General features: G+C 39.8%; 1 protein-coding gene across 1 annotated transcript; it reads right to left on the bottom strand.

The window, feature by feature from the left end:
• Nucleotides 1-6,305: 6,305 nt before the first annotated feature.
• Nucleotides 6,306-25,208, bottom strand: LOC148350153 (guanine nucleotide-binding protein subunit alpha-14-like). Its single transcript, XM_088320114.1, has 7 exons — nt 25,027-25,208; nt 18,400-18,584; nt 15,803-15,957; nt 15,595-15,723; nt 13,034-13,163; nt 10,844-10,997; nt 6,306-7,091 (listed from the first exon to the last, which is right to left on the bottom strand). Exons 1-7 carry the CDS (start codon nt 25,157-25,159, stop codon nt 6,898-6,900), a joined length of 1,080 nt encoding a protein of 359 aa, XP_088176240.1. The 5' UTR covers nt 25,160-25,208; the 3' UTR covers nt 6,306-6,897.
• Between the last annotated feature and the right edge of the window lie 577 nt (nt 25,209-25,785).

Raw genomic sequence — 25,785 nt, 5'->3', positions numbered from 1 at the left:
AGAGAAAGTACAAGAGGAAGAAAGTACGAGAGAAAAGAAGAATGACAAAGTACAAGAGAAAGAAAGAAAGAACCAGGTACAGTATGAGAGAAAGAAAGGACGACATCAAGTACGAGAAAAAGAAAGAAAGAACAAGAGAAAGTACGAGAGGAAGAACGACAAAGTACAAGAGAAAGAAAGAAAGAACCGGCTACAGTACGAGAGAAAGAAAGGACGACAGCAAGTACAAGAGAAAGAAAGAAAGAACGAGAGAAAGTACGAGAGGAAGAAAGTACGAGAGAAAGGAAGATTGACAAAGTACAAGAGAAAGAAAGAAAGAACCAGGTACAGTACGAGAGAAAGAAAGTACGAGAGAAAGGAAGAACGACATAAAGTACAAGAGATATAAAGGAAATACGAGAGAAAGTACGAGAGGAAGAAAGTACGAGAGAAAGGAAGAACGACATAAAATACAAGAGAAAGAAAGAAAGAACCAGGTAAAGTACAAGAGACAGAAAGTACGAGAGAAAGAAAGTACGACATAAAGTACAAGAGAAAGAAAGAAAGTACGAGAGGAAGAAAGTACGAGAGAAAGGAAGAACGACATAAAGTACAACAGAAAGAAAGTACGAGAGGAAGAAAGAACGACAAAGTACGTAAGAAAGTACAAGAGAAAGTACAAGAGGAATAAAGTATGAGAAAAAGAAAGTATGAGAGAGGGAAAGTACAAGAGAAAGTGCAAGAGGATGAAAGTACGTGAAAAAGAAAGTATGAGAGGGAGAAAGTACAAGAGAAAGTACGAGAAAAAGAAAGTATGGGAGGGACAAAGTACACAAGGAACTAAGTACGAGAGAAGGAAAGTACGAGAGAAAGAAAGTACGAGAGGAAGTACGAGAAGAACAAAGTACGAGAGTAAGAAAATACCAGAGAAAGAAAGTACAAGAGAAAGTACGAGAGGAAGAAAGTACGAGAAAAAGAAAGTATGAGAGAGAGAAAGTACGAGAGAAAGTACGAGAGGGAGAAAGTACAAGAGAAAGTACGAGAGGGAGACAGTACAAGAAAAAGAAAGTATGGGAGGGACAAAGTACACAAGGAACAAAGTACGAGAGAAGGAAAGTACGAGAGAAAGAAAGTAGAGAGTAAGTACAAGAAGAAGAAAGTAAGAGTAAGAAAATACCAGAGAAAGAAAGTACGGGAGAAAGAAAGTACAAAAGAAAGTACGAGAGGAAGAAAGTCCGAGAAAAAGAAAGTATGGGAGGGACAAAGTACAAAAGGAACAAAGTACGAGAGAAGGAAAGTACGTGAGAAAGTACGAGAGGAATAAAGTGCGAGAGAGAGAATGAGAGAAAGAAAGAAAGTATGAGAGAAATAAAGAATGCGAGAAAATAAGAGAGAAAGAAAGTACGTGAGAAAAAAGAACGAAGGAAAGTACAAGAGAAAAAGAACAAGAACAAAAGAACAAATGAATGATTAAGAACGAAAGAACGAGATAAGGAAAAATGAAAGACCGAGATAAATAAATAACGAGATCAAAAACAAGAACAAAAGAACGAGATAAAAAAAAAAAGAACGAGCGAGAAAAAAGAAGAAAGGAGTAAAAGGAGACAAGAAGGAAAGAAAAAGATGGAGAAAGAGACAGCGAAAGGAAGAAAGATAGATAAAAAGAGAAGAGTAAAGCAAAGGACACCAAAAGGAAAAGACAAAAATGAACCTCCTGTTTAAAATAGATTAACAATCAAATCCAAATACCCTGGCTAAATTCCAGCACTTTTTTAAGGACCTAAAATTTCTCCAGTACTATTGAAAGAAGGAATCCGCTTGGTATGCACCTGCAATGTCCAATCTTGTGCATTCTTAGATTTCAAGTCAGCTGCAAATATAGTTTGTGGATATGACCGATATGTGTGTAAATAACATCTCTCTCCATACATTTTCATCCGTTTAATACTGGGAAACACTACTTATATTTTTTGCATTTATTTCACAGTGCCAATGCCAAATTCAAGCACTTTCAAGCACTTTCCAGGCCATCCCCAAAAAAAAAAAAACCCCAGTCCTTTCAAAGGAAAAAATACAGCGCTGATGAAGTTTTTCTGTTGTTGTTGATGAAAAGAAATATAGTGTATCTTGCTGCTAGCACATACTTTGTTCTATTTCCTATCTCTGATCTTTTTGTTTCAATGGCCTGCTGTAAACGGACATGAATTCTGCCTCAATGCACGCACAGCTCAGCTCTACAAGTGTTCAGTAAATATTGAGTTTAATACGGGAGACTCACAAAAAAGTACGGCATGTATAAAAAAAAAAAAGGGAAAAATGAGCCAAATTAGGACCCATTTCAATAATATTGATGGCTGAGAGCTAGATAGAAAGAGAGAGAGAGGTAGATATATATAGAGAGAGGTAGATGTAGATAGAGAGGTAAAGATAGATGTAGAGAGAGAGAGGTAGATGTAGAGATAGATGTAGAGAGAGAGAGAGAGCGGTAGATGTAGATGAAGAGAGAGAGAGAGAGAGAGAGGAGGATGTAGAGGTAGATGTAGAGAGAGAGGTAGAGATAGAGATATAGAGAGAGAGGTAGATGTGGAGAGAGGTAGATATAGAGAGAGAGGTAGATAGACAGACAGAGATAGACAGAGAGATAGAGGAAGAGAGAGAGAGACAGAGATAGAGAGGTAGATAGAGATATAGAGAGAGAGGTAGATGTAGAGAGTGAGAGAGGTAGATGTAGAGGTAGATGAAGAGAGAGAGAGGTAGATGTAGATAGAAAGGTAGAGAGCGAGAGGTAGATGTAGAGAGAGAGGTAGAGATAGAGATATAGAGAGAGAGGTAGATAGACAGACAGAGATAGATAGAAAGATAGAGACAGACAGAGATAGATAGAGAGATAGAGACAGGTAGAGAGATGCAGAGCGAGAGAGAGGTAGATGTAGAGAGAGAGAGAGAGAGAGAGAGAGAGAGGTAGATGTAGAGAGAGAGGTAGAGAGAGAGAGAGGTAGATGTAAAGGTAGAGAAAGAGGTAGAGGTAGAGAGAGAGAGAGAGATAGACAGGGATAGAGAGAGGTAGATATAGAGATATAGAGATGCAGATAGAGAGGTAGATGTAGATAGAGATAGATATAGATAGATAGAGAGAGAGATGAAGATGGAGAGAGATAGATGTAGATAGATGGATAGAGAGGTAGAGAGATAGATAGAGAGAGGTAGAGAGAGACAGAGAAAGAGAGGTAGATAGACAGGGATGGAGAGAGGTATATGTAAATAGCGAGATAGATAGAGAGAGAGAGGTAGAGAAAGAGAGACAGAGAGAGAGAGAGATAGCGAGATAGATAGAGAGAGAGGGGGGTAGAGAAAGAGAGAGAGATAGAGAGAGGTAGATAGACAGAGATATAAAGGAATAGAGATGTAGATAGAGAGAGGTAGATGTAGAGAGAAATAGAGAGAGAGATATAGATAGAGAGGTAGAGAGATAGAGAGAGGTAGATGTAGATAGAGAAAGAGAGAGAGAGATATAGAGTGCAATTTAAGTATCGTTTGTCCTTGAAAACCCAACATTGAAATTCAAGCTCCTCTCAGGGTTTCTACACCTTTTCCATGACCAAATTCAAGCATTTTTAAGGCCCTTCAAACCTACTAATTCAACTTCTCCAGTACCATTCGAAGAAGAAATACATGAGATAATGGTTATTGATTGATTGTCATTATTATTATTGATCCCACCAACACTAAGGAGAAATCTCTTTTACATTATTTGTTGTTCTTCTTCATTTAATGCGTAGTCGGACTGCCGAGAAACATGGCAACCATTTCAAGCGTTTACAATCCCTTCCCCGAAGATCCGAGGACTTTTCAAACCTTGAAAACACAACACTGAAATCTGAACATTTAAGGATTTCAAGCACCCGTCCGAACCCTGTAAAACGAGTAAAAAAATTGGATAACAAAGAGAAGATTTCTTGAAAATAAGATTTTTATTTTGGTCAGTTCTCACAGCACACAGCAAAGAGAATATATTCTAGATGAGATCCATTATCTAGAGGAGATCCATTATCACACAGCAGCACGTAGACCTAGTCGCGTTTCTTCCTCTATCCTATTTCATTTTCGTGACCAACAGATATTCTACCAGAAACTTCTTGTATTTGGCTCCGTACATTTTCCTTTCGACTATCTTCTGAGTCCCTGCTGAAAAAAACAACCTCAGAGGATGATGCTGCCACCCCCATGTTTGACAGAGGGGAAGGTTTTTTCAAGGTGCTGAAACTCCATTGCTACTTTTACACCAAACGTCTATCCGTCCATTATTTGCACCGCTTATCCTCAGTAGGGTCGGGGGGGGTGCTGGAGCCCATCCCAGTCATCCTAGGGCTGTGGGTAGGGGACACCCTGAACTGGTTGCCAGGCACACAGGGACGGACAATTCGCTCGCTCGTTCACACCTAGGGACAATTTGGACCGGCAATTTAACCTGACATGCATGTTTTTGGAATGTTGAGGAAACCGGAGTGCCCGGAAGAAACCCATGCAAGCACAGGGAGAACATGCAAACTCCACACAGGAAAGTTGGTCGCTGGATTTGAACCCATGACCTCAAGTCTGTGCCACAGTTGCACTAACCACTCATATACAAATATAAAAAAGGGATTTTTGGAATGTGGAGGAAACCGCAGTGACTGGAAGAAACCCACGCAAGCACAGGGAGAACATGCAAACTCCACACAGGAAAGTTGGTCGCTGGATTTGAACCCATGACCTCAGTTCTGTGCCACAGTTGCACTAACCTCATATAAAAATATAAAAAGGGATTTTTGGAATGTGGAGGAAACCGCAGTGCCTGGAAGAAACCCACGCAAGCACAGGGAGAACATGCAAACTCCACACAGGAAAGTTGGTCGCTGGATTTGAACCCATGACCTCAAGTCTGTGCCACAGTTGCACTAACCACTCATATAAAAATATAAAAAAGGGATTTTTGGAATGTGGAGGAAACTGCAGTGCCCGGGGGAAACCCACGCAAGCACGGGGAGAGCATGCAAACTCCGCACAGAAAAGCAGGTAGCTGGATTTGAACCCATGGCCTCAGAACTGCTCCACAGTTGCACTAACCTCATATAAAAATATAAAAAAGGGATTTTTGGAATGTGGAGGAAACCGCAGTGCCCGGAAGAAACCCACGCAAGCACAGGGAGAACATGCAAACTCCACACAGGAAAGTTGGTCGCTGGATTTGAACCCATGACCTCAGAACTGCGCCACAGTTGCACTAACCACGCATATAAAAATATAGAAAAGGGATTTTTGGAATGTGGAGGCTCTTTCTCTCTCTTCCTCACTTATTCTCTCACTCTCTTTCACTCTCTTTTTCTCTTTCTTTGTTCCTCTGTCTCTTTCTCCCTGTGTCTTTTGACCTTATTTTGCTCTCCTTCCTTTTTCCTCTCTTTGCTCACTTTCTCTCTTGCTTGCCCTGTCTCTCTTTCTCTCCTTTTCTCTTTCTTTCTATTTATCTTTGGATTTCTTTCTCTTTCTCTCTTTCTTTCCCACTCTTTCACTATTTCTCTTTTTATCTTTGGTTTTTATATTCTCTCTTTCGCTCTCCCTCTCTCTCTCTTTTTCTCTTCCTTTGTTGCGCTTTGTCTCTTTCTCTGTGTCTTTTAACATCTTTTGCTCTAACTTCCTTTGTTCCTTTTCTCTCTTTTCTCTTTTTCTCTTCCTACCTTTCACGCTTTCTTTTCTCTCCTTCTGTCTTTCTATTTCTCTTAGGATTTCTTTCTTCCTCCCTTTCTTTTCCCCCACTCTGTTCATTCACGCTCTGTGTCTCTCTTTTTCTCTTCCTTTGTTGCTCTTTGTCTCTTTCTCTCTCTGTGTCTTTGTAACTTCTTTTGCTCTAACTTCCTTTTTTCCTTTTCTCTTCCTACCCTTCACGCTTTCTTTTCTCTTTTCTCTCCTTCTGTCTTTCTATTTCTCTTTGGATTTCTTTCTTCCTCTCTCTTTCTTTTCCACCCCTTTTCTCCCACTGTCTTTCACTCTCTGTGTCTCTCTTTTTCTCGTCCTTTGTTGCTCTTTGTCTCTTTCTCTCTGTGTGTCTTTTTAACTTCTTTTGCTCTAACTTCCCTTTTTTCCTTTTCCCTCTTTTCTCTTTCCCTCTTCCTAGCCTTTCTTTTCTCTCCTTCTTCTATTTCTCTCTGGATTTCTATCTTCCTCTCTCTTTCTTTCCCACCCCTTTTCTCCCACTCTGCCTCTTTCACTCTCTGTGTCTCTTTTTCTCTTCCTTTGTTGCTCTTGGTCTCTTTCTCTCTCTGTGTCTTTTTAACTTATTTTGCTCTAACTTCATTTTTTCCTTTTCTCTCTTTTCTCTTCCTACCCTTCGTGCTTTCTTTTCTCATTTCTCTCCTTCTGTCTTTCTATTTCTCTTTGGATTTCTTTCTTCCTCCCTCTTTTTTTCCACCCCTTCTCTCCCACTCTGTCTCTTTCACTCTCTGTGTCTCTCTTTTTCTCTTCCTTTGTTGCTCTTTGTCTCTTTCTCTCTCTGTGTCTTTTTAACTTCTTTTGCTGTAACTTCCTTTTTTCCTTTTCTCTCTTTTCTCTCCCTACCCTTCAACGCTTTCTTTTCTCTTTTCTCTCCCTCCGTCTTTCTATTTCTCTTTGGATTTCTTTCTTCCTCTTTCTTTTCCCCCTCTCTCACGACTTTTCATCTTTTGTTTCTCACGCTCTCTCCCTCTCTTTTCTTCCTTTATCCCGCCCTCTCTCCTTTTCCCTCCCTCTTTCTCTTATTTCTTGATCTCTCTTTTTCTTTCTCTTTAATCTACTCGTCCGGCCCCCGACAGAATGTTTGTTCTATGGTGTGGCCCCCCGGGTTAAAATGAGTCCGACACCCCTGTTCTAGAGTCCGTCACCTGAGCCGAGTGCGGTTTTGGTTAGCTAAACTTGATCGTAGCTGAAGCTGAGGATTTCCTGGAAGAGCGTGTTCTCCACGCATTTGAAGACCACCCTGGCGTTGGTGGTGTCGGTGGCGCAGGTGTAGTGCATGAAAAGGGGCTTGTTGTGGCCCTTGTGAGGGGCCTTGTAAAGCTCCAGGAAGAATTCTCGGGCGCGTTTGGCGTCCCTCGGGGGCCCTGCCGGCGAAAAAAGTCCCCGGGTTCAATCCAAGAGTTGACGTTACAAGGGTGCTGAGAAAGACCAGTCGGCATTGGTGTACTAGCGTCCGACTGAGATAAAGGAGAATTCACGGGGGCCGGGAAAGAAGGGAAAGAGAGAGCACGAGAGGGAGAAAGGAGAAGAGAAAGAACGGGAGAAAAAAAGGAAAGAGAAAGAGACCAAGAGAGGGAAAGAGAGCAAGGAGGAGAGAGAGAGAGAGAGATATGTAAATAGAAAGAGAGTAAGAGCAAGAGAGAGAGAGATAAAAGTGAAGAAAGAGAAAGAGTATGAGAGGCAAAAAGATAGATGGAGAGACAGATAGAAAAGAGAAAGTACAAGAGAAAGCGATAAGGAGAAAGAAGAGACAAATCAATAGTAAGAGAGAGGGGAAGAAAGAAGTAAAGAAAGAGAAAGACGGAAATACAGAGAGAGAAAGAGAAAAAAAAGGAAAAAAGAAAGAGCTAAGGGGAACTAGAGCGAGAAAAAGGGAGAAAGACAAAAATAAAGAGATATGAATGAAAAAAGAAATACAGAGAGAAAAGGAGACAGAAAAACAGAAAGAAAAGGAAAAAAAGAAAAAAGAAAATAAAGAAAAAAACTAAGAAAACAAACAAAGAAAAGAAAGAGCAAAGGGGAACTACAGCAAGCAAAAATAAAGGGAGAAAGAGAAAGAACGGGAGAAAAAAGTAAGGAGAAAGAGAGCAAGGAGGAGAGAGAGAGAGAGAAATAAATAGAAAGAGAGTAAGAGCAAGAGAGAGAGAGATAAAAGTGAAGAAAGAGAAAGAGTATGAGAGGCAAAAAGATAGATGGAGAGAAAGATAGAAAAGAGAAAGTACAAGAGAAAGAAATAAGGAGAAAGAAGAGACAATTCAATAGAAAGAGAGAGGAAAAGAAAGAAGTAAAGAAAGAGAAAGACAGAACTACAGAGAGAGAAAGAGAATAGACTGAGAAAGAAAAAAAAAGGAAAAAAAGAAAGAGCTAAGGGGAACTAGAGCGAGAAAAAGGGAGAAAGACAAAAATAAAGAGATATGAATGAAAAAAGAAATACAGAGAGAAAAGGAGACAGAAAAACAGAAAGAAAAGGAAAAAAAGAAAAAAAGAAAATAAAGAATAAAAACAAAGAAAAAAAGAGCAAAGGGGAACTACAGCAAGCAAATATCAAGGGAGAAAGACAAAAATAAACACAGATAGGAATGAAAAGAGAAAGAATTATAGAAAGAAAGAGGCAGAGAAACAGGGAAAGAAAAAAAGAAAGAAAAAGAAAAAAAGAAAAAGGAAAATAAAGAAAAAAAACTAAAGAAAACAAACAAAGAAAAAAAGAGCAAAGGGGAACTACAGCAAGCAAAAATAAAGGGAGAAAGACAAAAATAAACAGATAGGAATGAAAAAAGAAAGAATTATAAAAAGAAAGAGACAGAGAAACAGGGAAAGAAAAAAAGAAAGAAAAAGAAAAAAAGAAAAAGGAAAATAAAGAAAAAAAACTAAGAAAACAAAGAAAGAAAAAAAGAGCAAAGGGGAACTACAGCAAAAATAAAGACAAAAATAAACACAGATAGGAATGGAAAGAGAAAGAATTACAGAAAGAAAGAGACAGAGAAACAGGGAAAGAAAGAAAGATAAAGAAAAAGAAAGAAGGAAAAAAAACAAGGAAAAAAAAAAAAGACCAAAAAAAGAAAGAAAGACAGCAAAGGGGAACGAGCGCAAGAGAAAAGGGAGAAAAAGAAAAAGGCATGAGAAGAAAGGAGAAAGAGAAATGGAGAGAAAGAAAGAGAAAAGAGAACAGAAAAGAGACAGAAAGAGACTCCTCGCGAGAAAGTTCTTTTTTTATTTCAATAAAAAAAAATCCAAATGTGGAAAAACAGTATTCTAAATTTCCAAAATGTCTAATTTTGCAAAGTAAATCCTAAATATGACTTCTAAAGTGTAACAAAATCATCTGATCATCATTGTACTTTCTTTATCTTTCTTTATCTTTACCATCCATATTCTCACTGAATAACAGATGCCATGAAAACATCAGTGGGCGGAGAATCCAACCTGGTGGAACGCCTCCACATTCAAATACAATTACCGTAAATTCCGGACTATAAGCCGCTACTTTTTTTCCCAAACGTTCAACCCTGCGACTTATTCAGTGATGCGGCCAATTTATGTCATTTTTCGGCGCTCGAGTACAAAAGGTAAGATTTAGACCGGTGGAATATATGCGCCGAGGAAGACTGCAACTTCTTAGCTTGTGCACAAATTGTCTATACGACAAGGTTTCTGTCCGATATTGGGGAAGACAGTTATAAAGAGGAAGAGGTTTACCGTGATTTTTACAAGTACGGTATGTTTTTTTTTTAACAGACCCACTGTGTTGAGAGCGTGTTGCTAGTAGCGTATTGCTACCTGTCACAGGCACGGTTTGGGATGAAAGTTATATTATGATTAATAAAGCTTTGAAAACTCTCTCGGTGTACCGTCTTTCTTTGTGAATATGTGTAACCGTGTATAATATGTAACTGCAACTGTATATTTTTGTAATGTATATATTTGAGAGACTTATTCTGATATGTTTTCCACGTGCGAATCAAAAAGAAGGGGTGGAGCAAACGCAGGCTGATGGGAAGTGGAGTAAAGGTGAGACCTGTTTGTGGACACGGCGGACAATAGTGGATATATATTTTTCCCACCCTTACCTTTGGAAATATACTTTTTTTCCCTTGGATTATTTTCAACGGGACCCGGACTCTGCAGGTCTGCATCAAACCTTAAGTACCGGTATCATTTTCCGTTCATTTTGCCGGCTGCGGTTTTTGGACTGTGTACTTTATATTCAGTTACAGAAATAGAGAAATACAGAGAGAGGTAGATGTAGATAGAGAGGTAGATAGAGGTAGAAAGATGTAGATAGAGAGAGGTAGATGTAGATAGAGAGAGGTAGATGTAGATAGACAGATAGATATAGAGATGTAGATAGAGAGGTAGATAGAGGTAGAGAGATGTAGATAGAGAGAGATAGAGAGCTAGAGAGATAGAGATGTAGATAGAGAGAGATAGAGAGCTAGAGAGATAGAGATGTAGATAGAGAGAGATAGAGAGCTAGAGAGATAGAGATGTAGATAGAGAGAGATAGAGAGCTAGAGAGATAGAGATGTAGATAGAGAGAGATAGAGAGCTAGAGAGATAGAGATGTAGATAGAGAGAGATAGAGAGCTAGAGAGATAAAGATGTAGATGTAGATAGAAAGAGGTAGATGTAGATAGATAGATAGATAGATAGAGAGATAGAGAGATAGAGAGAGAGAGAGAGAGGTAGAGAAAGAGACAGAGATAGAGAGAGGTAGATAGAGATAGAGGTATAGAGATGTAGATAGAGAAAGGTAGATGTAGATAGAGAGAGATAGAGAGAGAGATATAGAGTGCAATTTAAGTATCTTTTGTCCTTGAAAACACAACATTCAACCCAGACTCTGCAGGTCTGCCTCAAACCTTAAGTACCGGTATCATTTTCCGTTCATTTTGCCGGCTGCGGTTTTTGGACTGTGTACTTTATATTCAGTTACAATCGCGGGACTCAAAGTCGGGTTTGGGTTAATTTTGTGATTGTGTTTTCATGTGGGCGCATGCGGCTTGTATACAGGCGCGGCTTGTGTAAGTACAAAAAGCGGTTATCCTCTTCAAATGTGGTGGGTGCGGCTTATAATCAGGTGCGGAATTGACGGTACAAAGCAGAAAGGCTCACGTACCCTTGTACTCGGGGAAGTAATCGGCCACGTTGGAACGCTGGACCTTCTCCTCCAGGAGATCTTTCTTGTTCAGGAAGAGGATGAAGGAGGTCTGGCTAAACCACGGGTACTTGACAATAATCTCGAACATAGCCAGGCTTTCTTGTAAGCGGTTCTGAAGAAAACAAGAAAAATAATTTTCAGGATTCAATCATAAAACGTACGATAGAACCCCGGGATACGACGTGAATTGTTGTATAGTGAGGGATAGCGTCGCTAATTAGGAGAGGGGTGATTAAGGACAGTGCCACCAGCAAAAGCCGTCGGATCGTTGCTTGTCTTTTTCATGTTCCCCTGCTGAAGGATTTGACTATAAAGGATTTTATACGATGAAATACAAGTTACATTTATCGAGCGCAATGAAGATTTTCACGGAGTGGGCTTCAGGTCCAAATGCAAAATGTTTTGGCTGGGGAATTTTGATAACAGGACTCTGACGAAGGACGGCAGGCATTGTTTTTGATAAACGCTCTGCTGTTTTGAGTTTCTCCAGACATCGAGGCGAGGGAGTGGACCCCACGTGGGGGCTTTCCTGGCACGCCCATGGGAGGAGCCGGCACACCGGCTTGCGGGAAAAAAACTTGTAGATGAAAGCAGAAGATCGAGAGAGGAGGCTTGACAGACTCGAGCGACACTAATTCGGCTATATATTCGATGCGGTTCACTTCGCTAAATTATTGAAGAAATGAAATCTGCCCCCGTGTGGAAATGCCGGTCTCTTCTCCATCTTTTGGCTATGCGTTCTGAACCCTCAGCACCCCAAGACAGTAAAAGAACAAAATACAAAGTACTACTTATGTGTCATATACAGTAAGGGGAAATGAAATTTGTATTGAATTATGGTGTGATGTGACTTGAGCTGGTTCAGTGGAGTAACGAGCGGATGCAAAGGGTGGGTGGAGACAATGGATTTAAGTCAGGGTTTGTACACCTTTTTCACAGCCAAATCCAACGTTTTAAGGACTTTCAAATCTCTCTCTCTCTCACTCACTTATTTTCTCTCTCTCTCTCTCTCTCACACACTTATTTTCTCCCTCTCTCCCTCTCACACACTTATTTGCGCTCTCTCACACACTTAATTGCTCTCTCTCTCTCACACACTTATTTTCTCTCTCTTTCACATACTTATTTTCTCTCTCTCTCTCTCTCTCTCTCTCTCTCTCTCTCACACACTTATTTTCTCTCTTTCACATACTTATTTTCTCTCTCTCTCTCTCTTTCACACTTATTTTCTCCCTCTCTCTCACACACTTTTTTTCTCTCTCTCTCTCTCTCTCTCACACACTTATTTTCTCTCTCTCTCACACACTTATTTTCTCTCTCTCTCTCACACACTTATTTTCTCACTCTCTCCCTCTCACACACTTATTTGCGCTCTCTCACACACTTATTTTCTCTTTCTCACACACTTATTTTCTCTCTCACACACTTAATTGCTCTCTCTCTCTCTCTCACACACTTATTTTCTCTCTCTTTCACATACTTATTTTCTCTCTCTCTCTCTCTTTCACACTTATTTTCTCCCTCTCTCTCACACACTTATTTTCTCTCTCTCTCTCTCTTTCACACTTATTTTCTCCCTCTCTCTCACACACTTATTTTCTCCCTCTCTCTCTTTCACACTTATTTTCTCTCTCTCTCTCTCTCACACACTTATTTTCTCCCTCTCTCTCACACACTTATTTTCTCTCTCTCTCTCTCTCTCTCACACACATTTATTTTCTCTCTCTCACACACATTTATTTTCTCTCTCTCTCACACTTATTTTTTTTCTCTCTCTGTCTCTCTCTCACACTTATTTTCTCTCTCTGTCTCTCTCTCTCTCTCTCACACACTTATTTTCTCTCTCTCTCTCCTCTCTCACTCTCTTTCTCTCCCTACCCTTCACACTTTCTTTGCTCTTTTATCTCCTTCTGTCTTTCTTTTTCTCTTTGGATTTCTTTCTTCCTCTCCCTTTCTTTCCCCCTCTCTCACGACTTCTCTTTTAATCTCTTTTGTTTTCTCTCTTGTTTCTTCTCTTCCCTCCCTCTTTTTCTAATTTCTTTATCTCTCTTTTTCCTTCTCTTTGATCTTCTAGTCCGGCCCCCGACAGAATGTTTGTTCTATGGTGTGGCCCCCCGAGTTCAAACGAGTCGGACACCCCTGGCTTACATGGTCCGGGTTATCGAGCATGACGCTGTCGTACTCGTTGAGGGCGGCCAGGAAGATGATGGAGACCACGTTGTCCATGCAGTGGATCCACTTCCTCCTTTCCGCGCGTTGACCGCCCACGTCCACCATCCTGTTTTTACAAGGCACATGTTAAAAGAATGAACTCACTTACCACGGTTTCATTTTCTAGCCACTCTCTTGCAGACTCCCAACAGATATTCTGCCAGAACCGCCCTGTTTTTAGCTCCGTACATCTTCCTATCACCTCTAAGCATCTTCCCAGTCCCCGTGAAGAAAGCCCACCCTAGAGCACGATGCTGCCACCACCATGCTTGACAGTGGGGACTGTGTTTTCAGGGAGATGTGCGGTGTTACCCGTATGCCAAACTTTGCATTCAGCCCAAAAATTTCGATGTTGGTCTCATCTGACCAGACCACCTTGTTCCACTTGCTATTTGTGGCTTTTCGCAAATGCCGAACAGGCCTTTTATGAGATTCTTTCTAAAAGGGCTTTCTTAGATAGATAGATAGATACTTAGACGTCTAGATAGACAGATAGAAATCTAGATAGACGTCTAGATATAGACGTCTAGATAGATAGATGGATAGATGTCTAGTTAGATAGACGTCTAGATAGACGTCTAGATAGATAGAGATTGATAGATAGACGTCTAGATAGATACTTAGACGTCTAGATAGACAGATAGAAATCTAGATAGACGTCTAGATATAGACGTCTAGATAGATAGATGGATAGATGTCTAGTTAGATAGACGTCTAGATAGACGTCTAGATAGAGATAGATAGACGTCTAGAAAGATAGAGATTGATAGATAGACGTCTAGATAGACAGATAGAAATCTAGATAGACGTCTAGATAGAGATAGACGTCTAGATAGATAGAGATTGATAGATAGACGTCTAGATAGATACTTAGACGTCTAGATAGACAGATAGAAATCTAGATAGACGTCTAGATATAGACGTCTAGATAGATAGATGTCTAGTTAGATAGACGTCTAGATAGACGTCTAGATAGAGATAGATAGACGTCTAGAAAGATAGAGTTTGATAGATAGACGTCTAGATAGACAGATAGAAATCTAGATAGACGTCTAGATAGAGATAGACGTCTAGATAGAGATAGACGTCTAGATAGATAGATGGATAGATGTCTAGTTAGATAGACGTCTAGATAGATAGAGATAGATAGACGTCTAGATAGATAGAGATTGATAGACGTCTAGATAGATAGACGTCTAGATAGATAGATGGATAGATGTCTAGTTAGATAGACGTCTAGATAGACGTCTAGATAGATAGAGATTGATAGATAGACGTCTAGATAGATACTTAGACGTCTAGATAGACAGATAGAAATCTAGATAGACGTCTAGATAGAGATAGTTGTCTAGATAGATAGATGGATAGATGTCTAGTTAGATAGACGTCTAGATAGTTAGATAGATAGACGTCTAGATAGATAGATAGAGATAGATAGATAGTGTGAGAGGGGGGAGACAGGCAGACCAATATTGATAGAGATAGATTGATATAGAGATAGAGATAGATAGATATAGAAATAGACATAGCCATAGAAAGATATAGAGATAGCCATAGATATATATAGAGATAGATATAGATAGAGTTAGATAGATATTGAAATAGATATAGATATAGAAATATGTATATATAGAGATAGATATAGAGATAGCGATAGACAGATATAGCGAAAGCGATAGACAGATATAGATAAAGCAAAAGAGATATAGATATGTATAGAGATAGATATAGAGACAGATACATAGGTAGAAATAGAGAAAGCAATAGACAGATATAGAGATAAAGATAGGCAGATATAGACATAGATAGATACAGAAAGATAGAGATAGAGATAGATATAGAGATAGCGATAGACAGATATAGAGATAGACATAAATAAAGATAGATATAGTGATAGATACATAGAGATAGAGATAGCAATAGACTGATATAGATATCGCGATAGCCAGATTTAGAGATAGACATAGATAGAAGATATATAGATAGAGATAGATAGATAGAGATATAGATATAGATATTATATATGTCCCCTGCCCACTGCCCGATGATTGCTGGGATGGGCTCCAGCACCCCTGCGACCCTACTGAGGATAAGCGGTGCAGCTAATGAGATGAGATGAGACATACAGATAGAGATAGATATATAGATAGATTTATAGATGGATATAGATAGATATATAGATAGAGATAGATATATAGATAGATAGAGATACATATATAGATAGATATATAGGTAGATATATATACATAGATAGATCTAGAGATAGAGAGATAGATAGATAGAATAAACAGTCAATTTAATTTTGTCGTCATATTTTCCCGCCAAAATATAATAAATGACGAGTAAAAAATTCGAAACGTGTCTCAAAGCGTAAAATAAAAATGGAGAAATAGGAAAATCCGTTTTTGGTTCGATGAATGAAAATTCACTCGATGTTTAAATAAAAAGGTGGAATATGAAAAAGCCCTAGAACAAAACAAAAATCTCTGAAGATTCACCTGAATTGGGCTCCCTTGATTCGAAAGGGGTACTCGATGATCCCCGTGGTGGGGACGCGGACCCTCAAGATGTCCTGCAAGCTGGGGACGTAACTCTGGGCGCTGATCCGGTCCACGTCATCCAAGAAACTGAAACGGCGGTGGAGTCAATAAGCACTTTTGGTTTTTATTTCTTTTTTTTTTTTACGCCCCAAAATAAAAACCCTACTAGTTTGCAGAGTCGGAGAGATGGAACTCCCGTCTTCGCTCGTAGCATCTCTGAAGGCCTCGATCGCTCCACAGAAGTTTGATGGCTTTGACTTGCCATCCCTCCAACCTGTTGACCTTCTCCGCCTCCACTTGGCTGATGCGCTCGGCCAGATCCTGTAACGGCCACAAGGGGGCGCTAGTGTTAACTTTACAGGAGACCTCTGGGATACCGTGCCACCCGCCTCGCCGAGTTTTCACTTTACGGTTTCGAATAGCGGCTAAAAACAACTGTGGCGGCGAGCCTTAAACTGCAACCGACTGGCTGGTACAGGTGGCTAGAGAAGGAAAAAGTGGAAACAATTAAACAGGCCGAAATCATCGGACTTGGCTTCGTTCACTTACATGACCAACTGTAAAAGGCGAGTGACACCAAAGAATAAAAAGGAAGCAGCGAGCCTTAATTGCAACAGACTGGCTGATATAGGTGGCTAGAGAAGGAAAACGTGAAAAATTTAACCAGACGGAGTTATCAGACTAGGCTTAGTTTGCTTACATGACCAGCTGTAAAAGGCGAGTGATACTAAAGAACAAAAAGAAAAGCAGCTAAAAATAACTGTAGCAGCGAGCCTTAAACTGCAACCAAATAGGTGGCTAGAGAAGGAAAAGGTGGAAAAAAAATGAAACAGGCCAGAATCATTGGAGTGAGCTAAATTCGCTTACATGACCATCTGTAAAAGGCGAGTGACACTAAAGGACAAAAAGGTGGCAGCTAAAAATAACTAGCAGCGAGCCTTAAACTGCAACCAACTGGTTGATATAGGTGGCTAGAGAAGGAAAAAGTGGAAAAAAATAAACAGGCAGGAATCATTGGACTAAGCTAAATTCGCTTACATGACCAACTGTAAAAGGCGAGTGACACTAAACAAAAAGAAAAGCAGCTAAAAATAACTAGCAGCGAGCCTTAAACTGCAACCAACTGGCTGATATAGGTGGCTAGAGAAGGAAAAAGTGGAAAAAATTAAACAGGCCGAAATCATTGGACTAAGCTAAATTCGCTTACATGACCAACTGTAAAAGGCGAGTGACACTAAACAAAAAGAAAAGCAGCTAAAAATAACTAGCAGCGAGCCTTAAACTGCAACCAACTGGCTGATATAGGTGGCTAGAGAAGGAAAAAGTGGAAAAAATTAAACAGGCCGGAATCATTGGACTAAGCTAAATTCGCTTACATGACCAACTGTAAAAGGCGAGTGACACTAAACAAAAAGAAAAGCAGCTAAAAATAACTAGCAGCGAGCCTTAAACTGCAACCAACTGGCTGATATAGGTGGCTAGAGAAGGAAAAAGTGGAAAAAATTAAACAGGCCGGAATCATTGGACTAAGCTAAATTCGCTTACATGACCAACTGTAAAAGGCGAGTGACACTAAACAAAAAGAAAAGCAGCTAAAAATAACTAGCAGCGAGCCTTAAACTGCAACCAACTGGCTGATATAGGTGGCTAGAGAAGGAAAAAGTGGAAAAAATTAAACAGGCCGGAATCATTGGACTAAGCTAAATTCGCTTACATGACCAACTGTAAAAGGCGAGTGACACTAAACAAAAAGAAAAGCAGCTAAAAATAACTAGCAGCGAGCCTTAAACTGCAACCAACTGGCTGATATAGGTGGCTAGAGAAGGAAAAAGTGGAAAAAATTAAACAGGCCGAAATCATTGGACTAAGCTAAATTCGCTTACATGACCAACTGTAAAAGGCGAGTGACACCAAAGAATAAAAAGGAAGCAGCTAAAAATAACTAGCAGCGAGCCTTAAACTGCAACCAACTGGCTAATATAGGTGGCTAGAGAAGGAAAAAGTGGAAAAAATTAAACAGGCCGGAATCATTGGACTAAGCTAAATTCGCTTACATGTCCAACTGTAAAAGGCGAGTGACACCAAAGAATAAAAAGGAAGCAGCTAAAAATCACTGTAGCAGCGAGCCTTAATTGCAACCAACTGGCTGATACAGGTGGCTAGAGAAGGAAAAAGTGGAAACAATTAAACAGGCCGAAATCATCGGACTTGGCTTCGTTCGCTTACATGACAAGCTGTAAAAGTCGAGTAACACTAAACAAAAAGAAAAGCAGCTCTAAAAATAACTTACCAGCCGTAAAATGCGGGTGACACTAAAGAAAGAAAAGGAAGCAGCTAAAAATCACTGTAGCAGCGAGCCTTAAACTGCAACCAACTGGCTGATAAAAGTGGCTAGAGAAGGAAAAAAGTGACAAATTAAACCGGCCAGAAGTATCGAACTAGGCTTAGTTTTCCTTGTATATCCAATTTTTCTCATTTGCGTTGAGAAATAATTTACAACCTGCCCCCATGGTAGCATTTCCTGCGTGTTGTCTGCTGCACAACACAATGATGACAGTCGGCTAGGTATCAAAACCACGATTCAGCAAGTGATTACTTTTCTGTATATCCATTTTTTTTAAAATTGTATACAACCTGCAGAACCTGGTTATCCAATCAGAAGGTGCGAGGTGGGTAGTGTTTGGGACAGAGGGACGTAAGAAAGGGGGAGAGAGGCTCGGCTGCATCTGAGCCTGAATATTCCACCGGTGGCATATAACTCACAATGTTCCCGCTGTTTTCGTAGTTGACCTTGAGGACCGTCATGGCCTGGATCAGGGTCTGAATGAAGGTCACGGTATTCTGGCACACCAACCGGACGAAGGTCTTTCGCTGAGCCTCCGAGTAACCGTTGCCGTGCAGGATGCGGATCTGCTTGAGGAAGGTACTCTTGCCGCTCTCCGCTGTCCCTAGTGGCCGGGAGGGGAACACACACACAAAGAAACCTCTTTAGGAGTGGATAGGCCGGTTTTTGTCAACGCCGGTTTTGTCAACGCCAGGGGTGTCAAACTCATTTTAACCCGGGGGCCACACGAGAGAACAAACATTCTGTCGGGGGCCGGACTGTTAGATTAGAGAGAAAGAGAGAAAGAAAGAGCAAGAAAGAAAGATAGAGAGAAAGAAAGAGAGAAAGAAAGAAAGAAAGAGAAAAAGAGAAAGAAAGAGAAAGAGAGAAAGAGCGAAAGAGAAAGAAAGAGCAAAAGAGAAAGAAAGAGCGAAAGAAAGAGAGAAAGAGCGAAAGAAAGAGAGAAAGAGAAAGAAAGAAAGAGAGAAAGAGCGAAAGAGAAAGAAAGAGAAAGAAAGAGCAAAAGAGAAAGAAAGAGCAAAAGAGAAAGAAAGAAAGAGCAAAAGAAAGAGAAAGAAAGAAAGAGCGAAAGAAAGAAAGAAAGAGAGAAAGAAAAAGAAAGAGAGAAAGAAAGAGAAAGAAAGAGCGAAAGAGAAAGAAAGAGCAAAAGAGAAAGAAAGAGCGAAAGAGCAAAAGAGAAAAAAGAGCGAAAGAGAAAGAAAGACAAAGAGAGAAAGAGAGAAAGAAAGAAAGAGAGAAAGAAAGAGAGAAAGAAAGAAAGAGCGAAAGAAAGAGAGAAAGAAAGAAAGAGCAAAAGAGAAAGAAAGAGCGAAAGAGCAAAAGAGAAAAAAGAGCGAAAGAGAAAGAAAGACAAAGAAAGAGAGAAAGAAAGAAAGAGAAAGGAAGTGAGAAAGAAAGAAAGAGAAAGAAATAGAGAAAGAAAGAAAGAGAAAGAAAGAAAGAGCAAAAGAGAAAGAAAGAGCAAAAGAAAGAGAGAGAAAGAAATAGAGAAAGAAAGAAAGAGCAAAAAAGAAAGAGCGAAAGAGAAAGAAAGAGCAAAAGAAAGAGAGAAAGAAAGAAAGAGCGAAAGAAAGAAAGAAAGAGCGAAAGAAAGAAAGAAAGAGAGAAAGAAAGATAAAGAAAGAGCGAAAGAGAAAGAAAGAGCAAAAGAGCGAAAGAGCAAAAGAGAAAAAAGAGCGAAAGAGAAAGAAAGAAAGAAAGAAAGAGAGAAAGAAAGAAAGGGAGAAAGAAAGAGAGAAAGAAAGAGCGAAAGAAAGAGCGAAAGACAGAGCGAAAGAAAGAAAGAAAGAGAGAAAGAAAGAGAAAAAAAGAGAGAAAGAAAGATAAAGAAAGAGCGAAAGAGAAAGAAAGAGCAAAAGAGAAAGAAAGAGCGAAAGAGCAAAAGAGAAAAAAGAGCGAAAGAGAAAGAAAGACAAAGAAAGAGAGAAAGAGAGAAAGAGAAAGAGAAAGGAAGTGAGAAAGAAAGAAAGAGAAAGAAAGAGAGAAAGAAAGAAAGAGAAAGAAAGAGCAAAAGAAAGAGAGGAGAATAAATAAATAAATAAATACAAGTACAGTGTCTAAGTGAGAGGCACCTGGCTTTGGCAACATCAAGTGGATATATTTCAAGCTGCAGCTCGTTTTTCTCTTGCGCTTCTCCGAGCGTTGTCTGGCCGCCCGTTTGACAGCCCCGGTCCACGCCCTACTTTCGTTACGGACTAATTAGCCGAGGCGGCGAAACAAATTCTTTCTTTTTGGGAACCGCTTCAACCGGTTTGGCGCTGGAAAAGCGGAGGAGGACCTTCCAGAAAGTTCTGGAGAGGGATGAAAACGAAAGCGGCGCGTCGGTGTTTGTTTAGGGCTCCTAAAACAGGGAAGTCATTAAATCAGTATGGCGGAAAAATCATACGAAATAATATGATTTGAACCACCGTTTCCAGTTAGAAATGGACCTGAAATTACCTGAAAAACGACAACAATTGAGTTCCTTTAGGAGATATTGCATTCCTATATCTATATAGATCTATTAGCATCTATATATCTATATATACACATCTATGTATGTATACACATTTATCTATATATCTACACATCTATGTCTATATACATATCTATATATTATGTTAGCAACGTAAACCAGGGGTGTCAAACTCATTTCAACTCGGGGACCAAATGATAGAACAAACATTCTTTCGGGGGCCGGACTAGTAGATTAGAGAGAAAGAAAAAAGGGAGAAAGAAAAAAGAGAAAGAGAGGGTGGGACAAAGAAAGAGTGCAAAGAGAGAAAAAAAAAGAGAAAGAGAAAAAAACATAAGAAACAAAAGAGATGAAAGAGAAATAGTGAGGGAGAAAAAGAGAAAAGGAAAGAGAGAGAGAGAGAGAGAGAGAGAGAGAGAGAGAAAGAGATAAAAGTAGGGGGTGGGACTAAGAAAGAGAGAAAAGAGAGAGAGAGAAAAGAAAAGAGAAAGAGAAAGAAAAAAACATAAGAAACAAAAGAGATGAAAGAGAAATAGTGAGGGAGGAAAAGAGAGAGAAAAAAAGAGAAAAGGAAAGAGAGAGAGAGAGAGAGAGAGAGAAAGAGAAAAAGAGAAAGAATAAAAGTAGAGGGTGGAACAATAAAAGAGAGAAAATAGAGAAAAAATAAAGAGAAAGAGAAAAAAGAAAGAGAAAGAGAAAAAACAAAGAGAAAGAGAAAGAGAGAGAAAGAGAAAAAAAAGAAAAAGAGAAAGAGAAACAAACATAAGAAACAAAAGAGATGAAAAGAAATGTGTTCTCCATTTGCTAACAGTTGTATCTGGTACCATGCATAAAAATAGTGTGATAACTGAGATAAAAGTAATGCCTTTTCATACGTCATTTATATCACAAACTGTCTAGTGTTTGATCATCAGCACTTTCGCAGCTGCAACCCGGGCTCGATTCCCATTGCGTCCGGTGTTTTGCGATTGAGGTCAGTGATATTTTACACTAAAATAACATGCACCCAAAATTCGAGTACTTTTTAATTTGTTTTTTAAAAATGTGAGTTATACACAAAAAATAAATGCATTTTTGCTTGTAGATGTAAAAAAAAATGTAAACTTGGATCATTTATATTGATATGGCCAAATTCAAGCACTTTTCCAAGGACTTTCAATGCCAATTTTCCAATTTCTCCAGTTCAATAAAAACGAATGAATAATAATTACCGATTCATTATCATTATCAGTGATCCCACCAACAGTACCAGTTATTTTCTGTCCCCACTCAGAAGAAGAAATCCTCTTCCTCAGCGTGATTGGGTTGTAATGTAATGCTTAATTCATTTGGCCTCATGCTGTCCGCTGCCAACATTAGGCTCGTATCCCTTCAAGGTCGCAGTGAAGAGCGACGGAAGGAGACTTTTGTTTATTTCTTTACCCTATCTTTCGTCGCCTGTATCTGAATCCATGTGAAATATTTTTTTCATTTGAACTTTGTGTCTACGCTTCATACTCATGCCTGTACGCCACAGTTGTCAAACAGGCGGCCCGCGGGCCAAATCAGGCCCGCTAAGGGATTGAATCCGGCCCGCGAGACAGCGCTTAGAGAAGCACAAGAGAAAAACGAGCCGCAGGTTGAAATATATCCACATGTTGCCAAAAACGCTGTACTTGGATTTCTCTCACCCTCTCTCTTCCTTCCTTTTTCTCTCACTCTCTATCTCTCTTTCACTCTCGCTGTCTCTCTTTTTCTCTTTCTTTGTTCCTCTTCCTCTCTGTGTCTTTTTACCTTCTTTTGTTCTCTTCCTTTTTCATTTTTCTCTCTTTCCATCTCACTTGCTTTCTCCTTCTCTCTTTCTCTTTTTCTTCTTCTCTCTTTGTATTTCTCTTTGGATTTCATACTTTCTCTCTTTTAACCCCTTCTCTATTTCTCATTTCATCTATTTTGTTTCTCTCTTTCCCTCTTTCTCTCTCTCTCTTTCCCTCTTTCTCTCTCTTTTCTCTCTCTCTCTCTTTCTCCCTTTCTCTTTTTTTTGTCCTGCCCTCTCTACTTCTCTCTCCCTCCCTATTTTTCTCTTATGTCTTTCTCCCTTTTTTTTCTCTTTAATCTACTAGTCTGGCCCCTGAGAGAATGTTTGTTCTATCGTGTGGCCCCCGGGTTAAAATGAGTTTGACACCCCTGCTGTACGCTATATGAACTGCGTGGAGGCTAAATGTAAACAAAGAACGACACTTCCCCCTACAGTACTGGAGGTGCAATTACATTTATTTTGGGAAGGTTATTAAAAAAAAAAAATCCCTGAAGTCAAACCCCATTATTTGACTGCACAGGTTACATGTCATGGTTATCAATTGGCCCCGCCCGTGTGTGTCACGGTTGCCATGGTGCCCAATTGGCCCCGCCTGTCTCGGTTCTGTTTTCCTGTGATATCTCCAGTCCGGTATTGTTCCAGTTTATTTTTGTACCGTTTAATTTCGGGTTCCAGTTTTGTTTCCGTCTGTTTTTGTCCTGTTTGTTTGTTACTTCGGTTTCTGTTATCGATATCCTGATTTGTTGTCAATCCCGTCTGTCCCTTCCTGTCCGGTATCGATCCCATCGGTCCGATATCAACTCGGGCAATTGGAATCGGTATCGTCGGTCTCTGGCTTCCTGTCCTTCCGAGTCAGACCGGCTTCCTAAATGCATGACTCCAATTCCCGTAAAATAAAAGGCATGTGTGAGAACGTCACGCGATTGGGTCCTGTTTCTGTTCTAGTTCTTGACATTGCAACTATCCACTGATCTAAAACCAACATGCGGGCAAGGAAAAACTCAAACCTCAGCATGAAGAAAATAAGAAGACTTAAAACCCGAAAAAACATGAACCACTTGACAATACAAACATCTTCTTTGTTTTCTTTTATCCTCACTGTGAAATGTGAAACTGGAGTGCCACGTCCAATTTCGTTGTCACAATCAATGTTGCCTGTAATTTTCCACGGGTCTGAGCGCTCACACAAAGTCGGGGAGCAACGCTTGAAACAACAGTGAGCAACGGAAATCCCAAGTATGGCAACGATAGAGAACTGTATTTAATCACATTTCTAGTGGAAGTAGAATGTTAGCAACAAGATTGACTTGGAATTATTGGAAATTATTTGAATGCAACACAAACTTTTTCTTCTTTTTCCCTGTTTTTTTTCCAATTTTTCTCATTCCTTTAAAAAAAATCTCATTGTGTTTATTTTTCCTAGCTGTAACTTTTTTATTTTTGTTCTCTATTTACTTTTTTTCCTACATTTTTCTTTCTTTTCTTTTTTTCTGGCTTTTTTTTCTACATTTTTCCTTCTTTTTTCTCTTCCTTTTGTTTCTTTTTTTCTCAGCGTTTCAGTACTTTTTCATTTTTTTTTTGTTCTATTTCCCTCCCTTCCTTTAAGTCATTTTGTGCATAATTTTACATAATATTTGGTCATATAGGGATGAAAGAAGCAAAAATAACCTGAAGAGCCGTTTAGGACCCGAAAGAGCCAGTTCCTTTTAGTGAGCCGAGCCGAAGAAGCCGGTTCTCGAAAAACTCTACTGACTTTACTCAACTTCGTTCTACTTCGACTCGACTTCAAAATACCGCATTTAAAACACAGCGTCAGGGAAACCCGTGTATTTTTACCTTCACGCACTGTAACTTTGACTTAATTCGCTTCTTAATTAACAATTTGGAGCCGGCTAGATTTTTCTCATGCGCGGAAAAGCTCTGGGTAGTGCGCGATTACGCGCACACGCAGCTTAGAGGGAACATTGGTCACAATATGTTCAACCCATTGTGTAACAATGACAATAAAGGTATATTCTTTTCTAAAAATTATCTACAGCAGGCATCTTGGCAGCATTATAGAGTCAAACAGTCGAAAGCACTTTTTGAAAATCGAAGCGTTTAAGGATTTCAAGCACCCATACGAACCCTAATTGAAGAACTACTGACCTAAAAAGAGGAGCTCGATGGATTTAAAGTACTGTCTCTTGTCGAGTTCCAGTTGCCGATCGACGGCATTAAAGAAGCAAAAACATTTTGAAACGATTTTGAAAATGGAAGCGTTTGAGGATTTCAAGCACCCGTACGAACCCTAATTAAAAAACTACTGACCTAAAAAGAGGAGCTTGATGGATTTAGAGTACTGTCTCTTGTCGAGTTCCAGTTGCCGATCGACGGCATTAAAGAAGCAAAAACATTTTGAAACGATTTTGAAAATCGAAGCGTTTAAGGATTTCAAGCACCCGTACGAACCCTAATTGAAAAACTACTGACCTAAAAAGAGGAGCTCGATGGATTTAGAGTACTGTCTCTTGTCGAGTTCCAGTTCCCGATCGACGGCATTAAAGAAGCAAAAACATTTTGAAACGATTTTGAAAATCGAAGCGTTTAAGGATTTCAAGCACCCGTACGAACCCTAATTGAAAAACTACTGACCTAAAAAGAGGAGCTCGATGGATTTAGAGTACCGTCTCTTGTCGAGTTCCAGTTGCCGATCGACGGCATTAAAGAAGCAAAAACATTTTGAAACGATTTTGAAAATCGAAGCGTTTAAGGATTTCAAGCACCCGTACGAACCCTAATTAAAAAACTACTGACCTAAAAAGAGGAGCTTGATGGATTTAGAGTACTGTCTCCGGTCGAGTTCCAGTTGCCGATCGATGGCCTGGTTGATCCGCCGGCTTTCGGCCTCTTCGGGGCTGAGGAAGCAGGGACAAGGGCAGCGGTCCATGTCGAAGGGGCCCGATTACAGCTCCGGGAGGGACCCCGAATCCACCGGGCTGTCGGAAGGTTTGTATTTAAGGCGCTGCTTGGTGATTGGCCCGCCTCCAGGAACAGGGGCTTCCTGGAGAATGCAGGAGGCGTGGCCAAGGGTGGGGCCCGTTTACTCTCATTTTCCTGGCACTACTTCCTCATTGTTGGTACGCAGGAGGAAGAAATCCTTGTAGTACCTTATTATTTGAAAAAAAATGGGACATTATATAAAGTACAGTCCAAACTCAAAGTAGAAACGCTTCTTAGAAATCGGTAAAATACTTTGCTATAAAAACAAATAACAGGGGTTCGCACACCTTTCCCAAATTCAAGCACTTTTCAAGTAATTTCAAGACCAATTTGCCAATTTTTACAGTACCTTCAAAGGAAGAAATCCAGTGCCGATAAAAAGAACGACTTTGATGACTAAAATGAAGTTATGTTGCTGCTAGGGCATACTTCATGCTTTTTCAAGCTGTTCCCATCTTTTTGTGTGAAAAGGCTGCTATAAACTGACTGAACTCTGCCAATCTGCTTTAACAATGCGCGCGCAGCGGTCCTGTACATCCAATTTTTCTCATTTGCGTTGAGAATGAATATACA

The sequence above is a fragment of the Urocampus carinirostris genome, chromosome 16, assembly GCF_059441175.1.
Source record: "Urocampus carinirostris isolate Australia breed hairy pipefish chromosome 16, RoL_Ucar_1.0, whole genome shotgun sequence".
Classification (NCBI taxonomy): Eukaryota; Metazoa; Chordata; class Actinopteri; order Syngnathiformes; family Syngnathidae; genus Urocampus; species Urocampus carinirostris.
Note: the sequence above shows the minus strand (reverse complement) of the source record. Positions and strands in the feature narration are given on the sequence as shown.